The 18569-nt window shown below is 35.9% G+C and overlaps 2 protein-coding genes across 2 annotated transcripts in view; both read right to left on the bottom strand.

The window, feature by feature from the left end:
- The window catches only part of VCPKMT (valosin containing protein lysine (K) methyltransferase), an 8294-nt gene extending 7536 nt beyond the window's left edge, over nt 1–758 (bottom strand). Inside the window, exon 1 of the mRNA XM_005867920.2 lies at nt 1–758. Coding sequence (XP_005867982.1) covers nt 1–186 — 186 coding nt within the window. The 5' untranslated portion in view covers nt 187–758.
- Nucleotides 759–837: 79 nt separating this feature from the next.
- The window catches only part of SOS2 (son of sevenless homolog 2 (Drosophila)), a 97710-nt gene continuing 79978 nt past the window's right edge, over nt 838–18569 (bottom strand). Inside the window, 9 exon segments of the mRNA XM_005867905.2 lie at nt 838–2533; nt 3632–3741; nt 7075–7116; nt 7642–7903; nt 10378–10494; nt 12214–12386; nt 13379–13496; nt 17343–17505; nt 17651–17770. Of these exon segments, the coding sequence (XP_005867967.2) occupies nt 2024–2533; nt 3632–3741; nt 7075–7116; nt 7642–7903; nt 10378–10494; nt 12214–12386; nt 13379–13496; nt 17343–17505; nt 17651–17770 (1615 nt within the window). The 3' untranslated portion in view covers nt 838–2023.

Here is an 18569-nt window from a genome sequence, read left to right as displayed (position 1 = left end):
CCCGTCGCCGGCGAACCCGGGCGTCTCCAGGTATTTAGAAAGAACAATGGCAGCGTCCCAGACCACGCAGCCCACGCCGCCGGAGCCATACTGCTGCAGTCGTAACGCCGTGCCATCTCTCTTCTCCAAAACTCGCACAAAGTTCCCCAACGGGTCCTCCGTTGAGGACTCCAGAGCAGCCTCCATGGCTGCCCGGCTACAGAATGCGGCGCACGAACTGACGTCACGCCCACGCGCATCCCCCTGAGGCCCCGCCTCCCGAGGGGCCCCGCGCCTCCTAGTGGCGGAGTTGGAGCCTCGATTTACCAGCAAAGGCACAAAGCCTGGAAGGCAGCGTTACCTGGGCGTGGCCCAGCGCTGGGGCGCCAGCTTCCCCTGCATCCTGGACGGCCTCTCTCCCCTAAATTACAAGTCTGGCTTAATGAACAGGCAGTTTAAATCACTTTTCCAGGCAAAGAGAGTAATATAATCTGCTCTTTAAAAAACAAAGTCAACCTCAGAATGTTTTTACCTGATTGGAGATTAACTCACACCGTAGTTATTGGCCTTAAATCCATCTCACCAAGGATGGCTATAATCCTGCTTATTAAAAATTGCCAACATGCTCCTAATTTTTCATCTGAATTCATAAAAATTACTAGAAGCTTGCTGATTACGTTTAGCAGTAAAGACAATTACCCTCTAAAATTTACATCACTTAAATGCTTTGGGATTATGTAACTGAAGCTATCCATAACCCTTTGAAAATAATGTGCATATAAATATTTCTACAAAACTGACCAATCTCCCCCCTTGTTCCTTATACTGAAAACACATATTTTAAAAGTCTTTTAAAAATTAAGACTGGGGTGGTTTATTAATCTTGTTAAGCACTCTGATACAAAGCATATATAAGGCCACAGACCAGTAAATAAACAACGTGGCTTTGGCTACCTTACAACTGCTGCTACACCACTATCAGCAAAACACACTTTTTCATCACTTTTAAGGAAGGAGTCCAAATAGCAAATAAAAGTTTTACTCACTTCTCTGATTAAAAAGTTTAATAAAGCTTTAAGTATTTGCTGGTTTAAATATTACCAATCTAAAAAAAATATTTAAAAAAATTTTAGTTAACACAAGATTTATAGAGAAAGTTACTAGGTTTTGAAGGCAAGGCAGTTGGTTCCTATGCCATAAGAAACTTTTCCTTTGAATTTATCAATTAGTAAAGTAGCAGATTGTATTATACACCTCAAGTCACTTAAATTTATATAGGTTATTAGCATCTTTAAATATACAATATAAACAAAACTGTACATACATGGCATATTAACTTTGTTTTCCAAAATAATAGGCAATTCATTAGCTAAAGACACCATAGTTTGCAAAAACAAAAGGCACATCTGAAAAAATACATGCCCTTTTCTCCTCTATGATGGGGTTAGGTAGTCTTTTTGTTTACATTTTGGCTAAATAATAGACACAGTGCATTCTATTCTTTTCATTCTATTTTTCATTTTTGTCTTTAGCAGCAAATTCTGGCATTTAAGACATGGCATTAACAAGTTTAAGAACAATGGGTGTTATTCACAATTCTCCAAAATGTAAAAACTAGAAGATGGTCAAACAAGTTAAAAAATCAGTAACACCATACACCTCCTATATTTGTGTAAATTTATTGCCTTAAAAAGGCAGCTATTACTCAAATCTGAAAAGTTCCACAAATGCACTATCCCTTTTCAGTGCAATCAGTCACTTTAAACCATATTTTACAGAGACTACAGTGCAAATATAAATTCTTTATACTGGCCTTTTGGCAGCACTGAGGATCCAAGACAAGGCAATGCTACTGATCACCTGAGGATAATGACGAAGGACTTTTGTATTTTTATTTTTCTGATTTTAAAAGCTTATTTGATCAGTAGCATTTTTAAGAGCATTATTTGTAAAAAGTACTAAAATACTATGCCTTTTTTTAATAAATTAAAAAAAACACCTTTACAAATATCATTCCAGTGTCAATGACTACATATGGCTAAGGTCATTGAGGAGTTTCTGCATTTTCTAGCAAAGGCAGTCTATACAATGGGGGGTGTGAAAGCTCCCGTTTATAAGTCTTTGGTGGCAGTTTTGGTAGGTGAGGGCTTGAATTCTGCCTTGGTGGAACAGGGGGAGCTTGAGGATGAGCAAGATTATTGTGACTAGAACTGAGCACGTAGCATCGACGTGGTACCCTTGGAGAGGGTGTGCTAGGAGGAGTGTTTGGTGAATTTGGACACGTGCTAACGTCTCTGAACCAGTCTGGATCTCTGTGAAGATGTCCCAGTGGAGGTGGCTGAAGATTAAATGGACAGTTTATAAAGTGTTCTGGAGGCCGAAGGGGAACTGGTGGAGGAGTATCAGGAAGAGGATCTCTCGGCGGTGGTGGAGGTGGACTATGCAGAGGCCCATCAAACGCACCAGTAGGAGCAGGAACTCTGGGTTTTACCTTTGGAGGAGGAGGTTGTCTTGGTGGAATAGCAGGGGGGTCATCATCAGATTTCATATTTCCCTTTAAAAAAAGTAATTAAATTATATTTCTGTTCTCCTGAAAAATCTGGAAGAAAAAGTTATTAAAAGAATTGCCCTGATCGGTGTGCTCAGTTGTTAGAGCATCAGCCAGCAGGCCAAAGGGTCGAGGGTTCGATTCCCGGTCAAGGGCACGTACCTGGGCTGCAGGTTCGATCCTGGCCCTGATCAGGGCGGGTTCGGGAGGCAATCAATCAATGTGTCTCTGTCACATCAATGTGTCTCACTCTCCCCTCCCTACCTCCCATCTTCCTAAAAAAATCAATGGAAAAAATATCCTCTAGTGAGGATTAACAATAACTGAATGAATGAATGAAAGAAAATTCCTATGTGTCAAGTTAAATCCAGGAGTTCAAAATAGGTTAATTTGATTCAGATTTATGACTAAATTACTCCCAGTTTAATTCAGGGCCCCAGTTTAATATTTTTATATATGAGATGTTTTAATTGAAATCTTAGAACATAATGCCATAGGTTATCTTGCTTTATATATACAACTCATAAACTTATGCATTTTTATAATAATAGACAAGTGAATGAAAAGTATAGTTTTGCAGACATGAAAGAACATGATGTTAAGAGGACTTAATATCCAGCTGCTGCTTTCTGGCCACCTACTCTACTTTTCCCAGTGAGGCTTAGAGTTATGGTTTGAAATGTATGATCCAGGGACCAGCAGTAACAGCAACAGTGGGGAACTTTTTAGAAATGCAAATTATTGAGCCCCACCCCAGACCTACAGAAACAGAAACTCTGGCAATCTGGTTTTTAACAAGCCTTCCAGGAGATTCTGATGCACCCTAAAGTTTAAAGAATGCTTTGAATATTAAAGTTATGTCCACCTCTACTAGTACAGGAGCAAAAATGTACTTCTGAGTATTTGTGAATCTGCCCAGTCTCTTTTTTAGAAAAAGTATTATGAGTAATTATTTAAAGTATTTTTCAAATAAAACAACCCAGATGTTTAAAAACCATAAAGGGTACCCAAATTTTAACTGACAGACTCTTTAGAAGAACAAGCACTGTTTTAAAGATTTACAACTTTGAATGAGATGAGGCAAACCTAAGTCCTGTTGAGTACCTTGGAATTTGAAGCATCATGATCAAATTTTTTTCGAGGAGGAAGGGGAGGAGGAATCAGTGGCTCTTCACTTAGTTTATGTAAACTACCACACGAACTGAAGAAAGACTCTGTGGGTTAAAAAGATTAGTTTAACCACAATTCACAGTACATTCATTACATAAATTTAATTTCAATTTGTGATAACCTCTGCTATGGCATCTGTCAGACTGTATGGTAGCTGACTATTGGTTTATCTAACCTCTCCATTAAACTGTAAGCTTTCTGAGGGCAGTGTGTATTTATTTTTGTATCCCTAGCACTTAGCACAATGGTACTACCTGGCACGTAGTAGGTACTATCTCTATATATAAAAGCCTAAGCAACTGTTGTGACAGAACAACTGGAACAACCAGTTGACCAGTCGTTATGATGCACACTGACCACCAGGGAGCAGATGCTTAATGCAGGAGATGCCTCCTGGTGGTCAGTGCGCTCCCACAGGGGGAGCGCCGCTCAGCCAGAAGCCAGGCTCATGGCTGGAAAGCGTGGCTGTGGTGGCGGAAGCCTCTCTCAACTCCACAGCAGCACTACTGAGCAGTGGCAGCAGGCGCAGTGGGCCGGGATGAGCGTGAGCGGCACAGCACCTGGCCCTGGTTCTGGCTTCTCCCTGGCCACCTGCTACTTGGTACACTGCTATATCCCGCTAGCAATCTGGGACCCCTCGGGGGCCTAAACCGGCAGTCAGGGTCCCGGATTCCAAGAGGGCGCAGGCTGGGCTGAGGGACAATCCCCCCAGTGTATGAATTTCGTGCAGTGGGCCTCTAGTAGCTAAATAAAAGCATACAATTTCATTAAGATTAAATAGAGATGTCGAATAGGTTACTGAATATCTGAGTCTAAAGGTCAAGAGAGAGATTCTGGGTAGAGGAAAAAATTGGGGAACTATCATCATATAGATGATATAAGACTGAATGAGACAATCAAGTGAGAGAGAAGAAAAGAGGGCCAAGGACTGAATCTCAGGGCTTTCCCATGTTAATAGGTTAGGAAAATGAAGAGAAATCAGTAAGAGAGATTAAGGAGCTAAAAGTAGAAAAACAAGAGAGTGGATGAACAGTCATCTTCATGTATATTACTGCTTTCCCAAAGAGATGATATTTTTGTATAAACGAAGGCTGAGACTGTCTTTCTTATTTGCCACTGAATCCATTGTACTTAGCAGAGTGACTGGTACAAAATGAGTACTCGATTTTCTGTTGAATGAGTAAGACCAAAGGGAGTGAACATTTTTATGATTTGATATGTTTTCAGATTTCTTTCCAGAAGGGTCAAACTAATATACCAACCTATAAGGGTAATGTATGAAAGAACCTTTTAACATACGCTTGCTCATATTTTGATCTGGATGGTTTATTCATGTCCATTTTTAATGGATTCTTGCTGTTTTTCTCATTGTGTGTGAGCACTTTTCACACTTATTATTTTATTTAATTCAAGGTTTATTTTAGGATATTCACAATTTTAGGCAGTTATTCTCAGTATTTTTAAATTAAATTTCAAACAATTTTATCATGTGAAAAATATATTTTACTACCATCCAAAATAATGGTGTTAGCCCTTGCTGGTTTGGCTCAGTGGATAGAACATTGGCCTCCAGAATGAAGGGTCCCCAGGTTCCATTCCAGCCAAGGGCATATGCCTGGGTTGCAGGCTCAATCCCCAGTAGGGGGCGTGCAAGAGGCAGCCAGTCAATGATTCTCTCTCATCATTGATGTTTCTATCTCTCCCTCCCTCTCCCTTCCTTTCTGAAATCAATAAAAATTAAAAAATAAAAAAGCAAATATTATAAAATGACATAGTGTTATGGACTGAATTGTATTCCCTCCCAAAATATGTGTTGAACTCTAACCCAAGTGCCTATAAATGTTGACTTTATTTTAAAATACGGTCTTTACATATATAATCAAGTTAGTATGAAAGCAGGCCCTAATCCAGTGTGACTGGTGTCTTTTATAAGAAGAAGAGAAGAGACAAAGAAGAGACACATGGAGAAGATGGCCATGTGACAACAGAGACAGACTGAAGCAATACATCTACAAATCAAAAGATGCCAAGGATTGCCAGCAAATGCCAGAAACTAGAAGAGGCCAGGAAAATTCTCCCCTACAGGTTTCTGAGGGAGCATGGCCCTGCCAACACCTTGATTTTTGGTTTTCTAGCCTCTAGAACTGTGCTCTTTTAAGCCACTCGGTTGTGGTATTTTATTACAGCAGCAATAGAAACTAATATACATAATAAAACATTTCTGCCACAGAACAAGGAAATTAATAAAATACAGAAACTTCAATTAAACCAGGAAACATCTGAATTCTGAAGCATCAATGCATGAAGGTGGACTACAACATATATGAAGGAGACAAATGGATAAGATGAAACCCATATGTCTATAGTCATTGATATTGAGAAAAAGCAGCAAATATGCCCCAAAGAACCAAGGGATCAGGAGTTAAAGGCATTTGGTACAATAAACTGCATGGGCATGAAAACAGAAGACTTGATTAAGTCTTTATAAGGGGCAATTAGAACTCCAACCCCATTCTCCACTTTGTGAGGCCAAGAAACTACCTCATACCACCACTGGGACTTTTATTTTTCTGGAGGATCTAAAATTCAGATACGGGACACTAGTTTATGATAGGGAACGGCTGTTAATTTCAAGTGTTTTAGCATTATTTGCTTTTTAAAAAATTAAAATAAAGTTTGGAATTAAACATTTAAAAGAATAAACTTACTTTTCTCATAAGACAAGGGGCTCTCTTGCTACTATCTAAATCATATACATTTTACTATGATAGAAGCAAAAGTCCTCCAGAATGAAAGATTTATTCCCAAAGATGCTATGTCCTTCCTGAGTTATTGTTTTAAATAAATGACCATAGAAAGAAAGGTGACATTTACATCATAAATTATGAAATAATTAGGAATAGGAGAATAGTGATTTACTCAAAATACTGCTTTAATAAGATCATGTGAAGAAATAAGTGATCATGGGCTAGCCTGAGAACCTAATAAACATTTAGTATATTATGCTTATGGGAAAGTGAATTGGAAGGGGTGGGGAAGAGAAGAGGTAACTGATATGAAATCATTTTTCATTCCATGCCCAGTTATGCTCTACGTAAGTTATATCATTTGATCCTTAACAAGCTTACAGATGCTAAGTAATTTGTTCAATGGTCACACAGCTCCTAAAACATACATAGACTGCAAAATGATGAAAACAAACTATAGTAAAGTTTAAATAGTACCCAGTTGTAAGCAAATATCCAATTTATTATAAGAATTTCACTCAAATATCAAAATTTAAAAATGCTGTTAAACCCCAAATACTCATATACAAATTTAATCAACTTAATTATTATCTTCATAATCATTTCATTAGAATCAACTAAAATTCTTACTTGAATGTGGCAAGAGAACTGGAGCAAAGATGCTATTGCTGCCTATGGGAATGAGAAAAATTAATTTGAAAAGATATGTATGATTCTTATTTTTTAATATGTCTGCACAAAGTAACATGCAATAATACACACAGAGTACAGAATTTTATCATCATCTTTTGCCATCTAAGTATTTTAAAGAAATGAACCCAATACTCTGTACTTGGAATGCAGTTTTTTCTTTATCGGCATTAGTTTCCTCTCTATCACAGTCTCTTTTTAAATTTCCTTCACAGAACTTATCTGCCTGTTTTCTTATTCATTGTCTATTGCTCTCTTTAGAGTAGTGGTGCTCAAAAGGTACTATATAAATGTTGTTGAATGAATAAATTAGAAAATAATGTGCATAAACAATGCAGGAATGATGTTTTACTTCCTTGTGTTAATCACTGTTTTCACATTTCACTGTCACTTTCTATGCTAATAGAGTTTGAAAAGGATTCTATAGTTCTCTAATTAAAATGATGAGAATTACCTTAAACACAAGATTCCTTTTTTTTTACCAAATAGTTTACATCAAATACATACCACAGGAACTGTTCAGATCCACATCTAAAAACACACTAAGGTCTGAAGAAGCAGATACTGGTGGAGTAGATGGTGTATTTGGAGAGGTTGGTGCTGACACTGTTGACTCAAGCTCAGTTTCAGCAATCCGACTAAAGCTTATTTTACATGGTTCTCTTTCTAATGGTGTTGGATGACCTCGTAAAGTGCCTGAGGTAGAGCCATGTCGGCCTGTATTAGGCCTTATTCCAGGAGATTTTAAAGAGAAAGTTGATTTCCTGGGCTAGGAAAAGCAAACATAATTATCATTACTAATTTGCATGTATTTTTATTTTTATGAGTTAGTGCTACTTTAATTCTTAGCATCCTATATAATAAAGAGGTAATATGCAAATTGACTGTCATGCCCTCACACAAGATGGCTGCCACACTGTGGGCACAAGATGGCTGTCAGGGGAGGTCAGTTGGGGGCAACTGGGCTGGCAGGGGAGGGCAGTTGGGGGTGACCAGGCCGGCAGGGAAGTTAGGGGGGACCAGGCCGGCAGGGGAGGGCAGTTGGGGGTGACGGGCCAGCAGGGGAGGGCAGTTGGGGGCAACCGGGCTGGCAGGGGAGTGGTTAGGGGGTGATCAGACAGGCAGGCAGGCGAGTGGTTGGGAGCCAGCAGTCCTGGATTGTGAGAGGGATGTCCGACTGCCAGTTTAGGCCCAATCCCTGTATAGTTATAAGGGTACAGTAACGTCCCAACATTCTAGTAAAATACTTTGGATATATGACACGTAGACACAGACAACAGTGTGGTGATAGCCAGAGGGAAAGAGGGTTGGGGGGAGGTGAAAGTGGGCAGAGGGGGAAAAATGGGGACAGAAAGACACTTTATTTTGGGTAATGGGTTCACAATACAGTACAGTATGTAGATAATGTTTTATTGAATTGTACACTTGAAACCTGTAAAGTTTTATTAACCAACTAGAGGCCCAGTGCACAAAATTCGTGCACGGGTAAGGTCCCTAGGCCTGGCCGGCGATCAGGGCCAATCTGTGGGGCCCTTGCTGGCACCCGCCTTGCTGGCCTGGCGCCGCCCACTTGCCAGCCCCACTGCCACTGCTGCCAGTTGCCTCCCTCTGCGGGCAACCAGCAGGGTGATCGGGGGCGGGGGCCCGCTGGCACCCGCCTTGGCTGGCCTGGGGCCTGTGGGCTGGGGGCAACGCCTGTGTTGAGCATCTGCCCCCTGGTGGTCGGTGCATGTCATAGCCCCAGTCGTTATGCTAGTCATTCAGCTGTTTGGTCGATTTGCGTATTAGGCTTTTATTATATAGGATGTCATCCCAATAAATTCAATTTTTAAAAAAGAATACTTTGGGGTTTGATTGGCTTAATTTTAAGATGGACTTGAATATAAGTAAACCTCTTTTCATACTGCAGAAATAAAATTCTTAAAAATCTGTGTGAGTAACTTTTTACTCTCAAAACACTTCAGCCTTCAAGTCATTGATATCAATTTTACAAATATTTACTGTGGATATAATATATGCCACATATTATGATAAGTGCTTCCAAAAAAAAAAAGAGACCTTGCTTTTTTCTTCCTAATAGTAAATGACCAACTTCTACAATGCCACTCTAAAGTCTTTAGAGAAACTGCTATCATTGTCCTACCACCTTAACCTGCTCTCTTTAAAAAATTCTCATAGTGAAATAAAAACACATGAAATTCAGATTCAGATAACTTGAATTAAAATCTCAACTATGTCAATATCTTAGCTATGCAGCTCTAAAAAAGTTATTTAAACTCCTTTGAGTCTCAGTTTTTATGTTGGTAAAACTAGAGTAAGATGCATATCTGCTGTAGAAATGAGGTAATATGAAACTACAAGCGTACTGCTTGGCCCAAGTGTTTTTACTTCCTTTCACATCTTGCTTCACTTCTAGCTACTAAGAATTGGTCTTCCACTATTCTGATTGCCACTGTAAACCCAAGGAATAACTAGGAACTGTAGCAGCAAATTTTAACAAAAGAGGTGGGTTCTAGTGACAACCATGGTGCTCTAATGGCAGGAGTCATGGTCGAGCCAGAAGAACCATGATACACCTGCTTACTTCTCAGGTCTTTCCGTTTCCTGTTTCATCCAGCTACCTGTCATTTTAGGTTCTCACTTTCTCACAGCTTTCCCCCTTACATTAGGATGGATAAAAAGTGAACAGATAAGTAAGTGGTACTAAGATAAATGATAAACTAGATTTTATCAAAAGGTTAACATTTCCCCCCACAATATATGTAATTTTAGAAATAGTATACTACTGTAAAACAAAACATTAAAACTAGCTATTCAAGCCCTGGCTGGGCGGCTCAGTCAGTTGGAGCATTGTCCCATATCCCAAAAGGTTGTATGCTCCATCCCCAGTTGGGGTATGTATGAAAGCAACCAATCAATGTTCCTCGCTCCCTCCCTCCCTCCCTCTCTCCCTCCCTCCCCTTCCTCCCCATCTGTTTCAAATCAATAAGCATATCCTCTCTCTCTCTCTCTCTCTCTCTTCCCCCTCTCCCTTCCTTTCTCTCCCCTTCTCCCTCCTTTTCTCTCCCCCTTTCCCCTTCTGTCTCTCTAAAATCAATTAAAAAACAACAACATATCCTCAGGTAAGGATTAAAAGAGACCCAGCTATTCAAGTAAATTACACTTTTAATGGAAATAGGTTGTTAAACATTGAAGATAATATTGTATTAAAAACAATTTTTTTCAAAATTGTAATGAACTTACAAATCGAGGTGGCTGTTTGCAGTTTCGGGGTTCAATTTCTAGTGATTTGTTGAACAAATAATCTGTAAACTCTTTTTCAGAAGCACTTCCCATGGGGTTAAGGTTTTCAAAGAACCGCTGGAATTAAATATCCATAAGTATATGTTTTAGATCTTGTTAAGACATTTATTTTATCAACAAAGAGATCATAATGTCTGAAAGTGCACAAAGATTTCTTTTTCCAATCTTTCTGCTTTCGAATAAAATTGTATAAAAGTTATATATTCTAGTCTTAAAGTTCTATTAAGAAGATGAACAGATTTTCACTTATTACCACATAATGGCTTTATCCCTCAGTTAATATGATCCCTACTCATTATAACAATAAAATTATCATCACCAGTAAATTATCAAAAGTGTTTACAACAGAATTATAGTTTTAATCCACAATGAAACTTTGACAATCAGAAAAAAGGAGAGCTAAATTGGACAAAAGTTTATTCAAAAGCAATTTAGAGAACAATAATAAACAAACTTATCGAGTAAAATAACCTTTTTCTTTATGAGATAATATTTTATAAGCTTAAGTTTCAGTTTTAGATAGAAAATTTAAATGATTTAGTAAAGTGAAAAAAGACAAATAAACAGTAATCTCATTAACCAGAGATTTCACTGTCAATGTTTCACTATTAAAATATCCTTGTTTTAACTGTGTGTGAATGTTTATGGATACCTAGATTACATTTGTTATGAAAAATTGGGATCACACCACAGGTCATTCTTTCTTAGGATTTTAGGGTACTTTGTTTTGAACTGGGAACAAAGAACAGTTACCATCTTATAATTTAGGAGGGAAGAATGGTGGCCATTTTCATTTAATATGCCCAATCTGCAGACTATATCTGAAAGTTTAGCATAATTTTTAATGTGAGGTGAACTTATTCGGATAGTTATTTTATGTTCTGAATTTCAAATAAGCATAAAACAATAAAATTCATTTCATAAATATATCATAATTTACTCTAATTTAGAAGGTACTCCACATCTTACAGTACCACAGAATCAATATTAGGAATTATTGCTGAAAATAAAACATCATTTGATACAGCGGTTCTCAACCTGTGGGTCGCGACCCCTTTGGCGGTCAAACAAACCTTCCTCAGGGGTCGCCTACGACCATCCTGCATATCAGATATTTACATTACGATTCATAACAGTAGCAACATTACAGTTATGAAGTAGCAACGAAAATAATTTTATGGTTGGGTCACAACATGAGGAACTGTATTTAAAGGGCCAGAAGGTTGAGAACCACTGATTTGATAGAATGTTTAAAAAAATAATTTTTTGCTATGCATATATACATACTATTCTACGAGCACCTTTCTATTTAAACCCAGTGTTCTTATGAAGGTATTAATAAATGTTTTATTGGTATGTAAAATACCTAAAATAGATACCAATCAGTGATAGTACTAGTAGTGGATTTTCTTTTTACTGCATGAACATCAGAAAGGTTCTTTCATTCCATTTCTCATACATTTTTTGCAAGTGTTACTTGAACCAGTTATACAAAAAAGCAATATTTTCAAGAGAAAATACCTAATAACAATTAACTTTAGATTGTTAATATAGAATATGTAATATTTGCCATTTCTATCTGTTCATTAATTATTAACAAAATTATCTTATTTTCATAGAAATATGTAATATTTGCCATTTCTATCTGTTCATTAATTAACAAAATTATCTTATTTTCATAGACAAATATATAGCAAATGTGTGGTTATGATATTTTTAAGAGATGACAGGATTTAACATGTTCTCTTTTAAAGATAAGCCAAAAAAAATATTTACCCTCATTTCTGGTTCAATCCGTAAGCAATAAGGTTGATTTTGATACTGCTGAATTTCTCCAGTAATTTCAGCCACTTTCCTCCTCTTACTGAAATTGATTAAATCTTTCCCTTTCTTTTTTAAAAAATCATTATTCCCTTCTTCAGTCTTCAGAATATTTGTTAAATATATTCCTAGTAAAAATGTATTTGAAGAAAAATTATAAAACTGGTTATTTAACCATTTGGGAAAAACAACCTATTTAGAAAAGTTGAAAGATATCCTAAAATCCAGCAATTCTACTCCTGAGTGTTGATAAGTCTGACAGACGTAATAATTAACTCTACATTAAGAATTTAACATGGAAGTAATTTAAAATAAAAATATTAGGGTTTTGAAAAAGCTTAATTTGTCATTTCTTAGACTAGTAGCCTAAAATAAAAGGGATTCGTTCACAAAGTCTAAATTGTAGTGCTAAATCTATTCTAACCATTTTAATATTTGGTTATAATATCTAATGCCAATGATCTTAAATGATTACTGATAAATAAATTTTAAGCTAATTCTAATTAATAAGACTAGAGATTTATAAACTAATTTTGTTCCCCAAAGCCCATAATTTAAACAGAAAAAGAATTATTCCTCATTCTGGGACAGTAAGAAAATTTTAGTTCCTTTTTCATGCATAATTATTGATTTATTTAAATCAGTAGCTCTCATCTGGGGGCAATTTTGTTCCCTAGGGGATATTTGGGAATGTCTGGAGACATTTTTGGTTGTCACAACCAGTTGTGTGTGCGAGTGTGGGTGTGTACACTCATGCATGCTATGGTATGAATGCTCAAAAGTCATGTTGAAATCCTAATGCCCAATATGATGGTTTTAGGAGGTGGGGCCTTTCAGAGGTGTCTAAGTCATGAGGGTGGAGCCGTCATGAATGAGATATGTTCTCTTATAGAAGAGACCCCAGAGAGCTCCTTACAACAGCTCTATGAGGTATTATCAGTCTTCATTTTACAGGTAAGGAAATAGAGAGTTTAAGTTTTATTTATTAATATAGATAGCTAATAAAAGTAGATGCTCTCAGGTATCAAATAAGGACAATCTGCCTCTCAAGGATGGTTTCTTTTGTATACAATACTAGTACACTTTCCCCCAAAATATAAGTACACATCTAGTAACTTACCAAAAAAAGGCACACAAGGTGGATTGATTGACTTAAGTTTTACTAAGTATTTTTTAAAGTGATCTTGACTTAATTCCACAGCTTCATCCAAAATTTTCCTTTTTCTTTCCTGCAAGGCCTTTCAAATATATAATTAAGTATAACTTGTTTTTACAGTTCAATCGTATTTTATGAATGCAGAGCTTTTAACTTTATACATTTTTATAAATATTTGAAAAAACAATTTTTTAAATTAAGAGATAAGTATTCCTTTCTGCACTTGCCTGAAATTTATCTTCTGATATCTATAAATATAAAACTTAAAAACCTAGTTTTTTTTCTAATATAAATTAGAGGATTAAACAACAAAAAAATTCTTCCTCTGGACCTCATTATTTATAATTCTGATTAACACAGAGTTTCAAGTTATAACTTTAGGAGAGAAATATGATTTCCTAGTGTTCAAATATTCTTCCACTGAAAGATATTTTGAGGCTATGGCAAGGTTTTGGTAAGGAGAAGGCTGTGAGAAGACAAGAACTAAATAAAAATTTACTAAGTGAAGTAAACAGAGTCATTTATTTTATATTTCATTATTCTATTTTCTTATTAAAATTAATTACATTATTTTAACCTGATAGTATATACACACACACACCCACAGCAAATATTATACCTGATGGAGAACCATTCAATGTATTTCCTTTAACTTATTACAAATCTAACCAAAGAGATGTGAGATTTCCATCAAGAAAACCATGAACCTTATTAAACAAACAAACTAACTAACTAACTAACTAACTAACTAACGGAAACATATGCTATGTTCATGTCATGGTTGGGAAGACACTGTAAAAACGTCAGCTCTTCACTAATTGATTTACAAAAACCATGCAATTCCTATCAAAATCCAAACTTTTAAAAAAACGAAACTTAAGCTGATTCTTAAATGTATATAGAAGAACAAAGGGGTCAGGAGTAGTCACTCTTGAAAAAGAATGATTGGTGGGAACTTACAGAAGGCAACCAATTGATGTTTCTCTCTTTCTCCCTTCCTCTCTCTAAGCATGTCCTCAGGTGAGGACTAAAAAAAAAAAAAGAAAAGAAAAGGAAAGGAGAAAAGGGAATAAGCATGAAATTCAGAATCAAAAGGGTAGCTGGCTCTGAAGGGACAAGAAAAGAAATTGAATTTGTAGAAGTTCTTAAATTAGATGCCATGTATAGAGGTGTTCTTTTTATTTTTATTCTTTATACCTAATACACATTTTCAGAAATATTGTTCTGCACACAATATTATAAGAAACTAAACCTGAACTTCTCAAACTAAATACACTAAGAGTATTTCAAAATCAGAACTGAATTTATTAAAAGATTAATATTTGGCACTATTTGACTGTTAATATCTTTAATACATAAAAAGTTCATACAAATCAACAAAATGAAAACACCCAAATAGAAAAAAACATACATGAAAGCCATTTATCCTCCACTCCCCTCTAATCACAACCCTCTGAAAGAACCAATGTTAAGAAAAATGTATGTATCCTTCCACACTATTCTCAATGCTCATACAACTTCACTTACATGTATAATGTTTGTTCTGTTTGTTACATCAAAATGAAATCATATTATACTCATTATTCTGATGTTTTTTAAATGACTTTCCCCCAAAATATCACAAATACTCTTCCAAGACATACATATAGATCCTTATTAACTTTTTTTTTCTATAGTTGAACAATATTCTACATTATAGGAGTAGGACAACGTATTCAATCATTCTCTTATTGATGAACATCCAGGTTATTTCTAGTTTTCTGTTGCCACAGTTAATGCTACAGAAATTACATCTTTGTACATTAACTTTATAGTCTGGCTCTTTTATTTCTGGATCTAAGACTATGCACATTCTAATTTTAACATTTATTGCCAGATCACTTTCCAGAAAGACTGTAAAAATTCACATTGCCAAAGGCAATATATTTGCATTGCTGTGCCTCTAACATTTTATCCTTCACTTAGACCAGTGGTTCTCAACCTTCCTAATGCCGCTACCCTTTAATACAGTTCCTCATGTTGTGGTGACCCCCAACCATAAAATTATTTTCATTGCTACTTCATAACTGTAATTTTGCTAGTTATGAATCGTAATGTAAATATCTGATATGCAGGATGTATTTAGGTGACCCCTGTGAAAGGGTCGTTCGACCCCCAAAGGGGTCTCGACCCACAGGTTGAGAACCGCTGACTTAGACAATAAAAAAGATTTTCTAGGTACAAAAATAAAGGAAGAATTCATAAATGAAGGATTGATACGTTTAACTAAATAAAAATGATAAAACTTCGTATATAAAAACATTATATAAATTTTTAAAAAAGCAGTTAAATAAAGACAAATAGAAACTGAAGAATACCTGGGCAATATTTGACTAGGTGTTAATATCTTTAATATATAAAAGATGATAAAAATTAATAAGATGCAAACATCCAAATACCAGTAAGAGTATATAAATTACAAAGAAGAAAGTAAAATGGCCAATAAATACATTTAAAGACATTCAACCTTACTACTTATTTTTTTAAAAAAATATCTAAAAAGAAGGTTTTTCTCTGGGCTATGAAATCTGTAAATAAGTTTTTAACAAGGTAATAGCCTGAGGGATTTATCATATCTTGCTAGAAAGTACCTTGATGATATTATCAAAAGTCTTAAAAGGTACAAATACTCTGAGCCAGCTATTCCACCTCTAGAAATTTATTCTAGGGAAATAATCAAATTCTTACAAAGATTTCTGTAAACGGATGTTCCATGTTAAATTACTTACCACAGCAAAAAAATCAGAAGTAGCTTAATTGTCCCACAATAGTGTGTAAAATAAATTATGGTTTATATCACTGGATAGAAAATAACTCAGTCATTAAAAATTTGTTTTTGAAGATAAGCTAATAAAACAAGAAAATATGCCCTAACCGGTTTGGCTCAGTGGATAGAGCATTGGCCTGCAGACTAAAGGGTCCCAGGTTTGATTCCGGTCAAGGGCATGTACTTATGGGCACATCCCCAGTAGGGGGTGTGCAGGAGGCAGCTGATCGATGTTTCTCTCTCACTGATGTTTCTAACTAACTCTCTATCCCTCTCCCTTCCTTGGTATAAAAAAATCAATAAAATATATTTTTTAAAAAACCACCAAGAAAATATTTATGATAAAAAGGTACAGGCCATAAAAATCTATGTACAATATGATCTAAATTTTATTATTAAAAACATGTGAAATATCCTTCTATACTTTCTGTATCTTCTGAATTTTCTATAATAAATACTAAACATATACTACTTTATGATTTGAAAAAACAAATAAATTTAGATTTTAGAAAGGGTTCTCTCCATGTTATTATTTCTCTATCTACCAAAGATGATTAATTTGTATACTTATATCTGAAATCCTTTGTCACTATTTAAAGCTATCAATCAATGTGCTGTTGAAAAAAAATCCATTTGGAACTTCATTACATTTTTGGTAAGCATATTTTATTATTCATTCATTCATTCATTCATTCATTCATTCATTTATTTATTTTACAGAGAGGAAGGGAGAGGGACAGAGAGTTAGAAACATCGATGAGAGAGAAACATCGATCAGCTGCCTCCTGCATACCGCCCACCGGGGATGTGCCCGCCACCAAGGTACATGCCCTTGACTGGAATCGAACCTGGGACCCCCCAGTCCGCAGGCTGACGCTCTATCCACTGAGCCAAACCTGTCAGGGCTGGTAAGCATATTTTAATTAAACAAAGTCCCAAGTCCCAGATTCTTTCATGAACCCTAGGCTTACTTAGTATATATTGATGTAATTTTCTAATATCTTAAAATCATTGCATTTAAGGGAATAAGACAGATTTACAACAAAAGATAGGTGGTAGAAGGAATCTCTTTATAATTTTACCTTCCCTCAAAATAATGAAATATTTAAGCCCAAAACTTACCTCAAAGGTATGATCTAGTCTGTATACTGACACTGAGTTTACTGCACTGACTATTTCCAATACACCATTGAAATTATTCAAATCTTGAAAAACTTGCAGAATTTCTATAATTCTACTTAGTACTGCCACCCGTTCCTCAAAATTTTCTGCTTCCACAATGCACCTAACAAAAAATAAAAAGAAAAAAATTCATGGTTTAGAAAGCAATTTCCTCACCTCATATAGAAAATATATTTTCAGCAAGGATTTTGGCTTATATATTAGTTAATATTATGATTAAGAATGAGACACAGTAAGTAAAAACTTACTTTTCAAACCAGAGAGTAAGATTTGTAGTATGGCGAATCATTTTTAATAAATTCGGAGAATTTATTTCTTTATCTTCTTTGGTCCATACGCTCCCTACAAGTTCAGAAGGTTGAACTTTCCTGTGGAACCAAAAATCAATGCAACTTAACCTACAAAGGATTATCAAAATTATTTAAAATTCTAATACTTAATAAGAAAAACACAATTAATCTAAAAGATAAGTGGACAAATATAAGAAGAGGTAGTAATTCACAGAGGAATAGACCCACTAGCCACAAATATAAATTAATACTTTCTCTTACTCAGGGAAAAGAGCATTAAACCATAATGAAATCCCATTTTACTTCAGTTAGACTAATAAAAGCCTGACACCAAATGGGCAAAAATGTGAAAGAACAAGAAATTTCCAATACTGGTGTGAAGTAAAAATTGATACAGCCACTTTATAAAGCAATTTGTCAATGTCTCATAATACTGAAGATATACAACATACTAGATCACCCAGCAATTCTATACCTATACTCTAGGTATATACTCTAGATACAACAGGTTATAAGAAAACATTTATAGGAATGTTCAGTGAAGCACTGTCTGTGAGAGTGAAAAGTCCCAAACAACCTAGAGGCTCATCATCAAGAGACTGTATAAAATATGGAGTATTCTTACAATGGAATACCATACAGCAATTAAAATAAGCAAACTAGCCCAGGAGGTGTTGCTCAGTGGTTGAGCATTGAACCATGAACCAGGAGGTCACGGTTAGATTCCCAGTCAGGGCACATACCTGGGTAGCGGGCTCAATTCCCAGTAGGGGGCATACAGGAGGCAACCAATCAATGATTCTCTCTCATCATTGATACTTCTATCTCTCTCTCCCTCTCCCTTCCTCTCTCTGAAATCAATAAAAACATTTTTTTT

Source organism: Myotis brandtii, unplaced genomic scaffold, assembly GCF_000412655.1.
Source record: "Myotis brandtii unplaced genomic scaffold, ASM41265v1 scaffold253, whole genome shotgun sequence".
In the NCBI taxonomy this organism is placed as follows: domain Eukaryota; kingdom Metazoa; phylum Chordata; class Mammalia; order Chiroptera; family Vespertilionidae; genus Myotis; species Myotis brandtii.
Note: the sequence above shows the minus strand (reverse complement) of the source record. Positions and strands in the feature narration are given on the sequence as shown.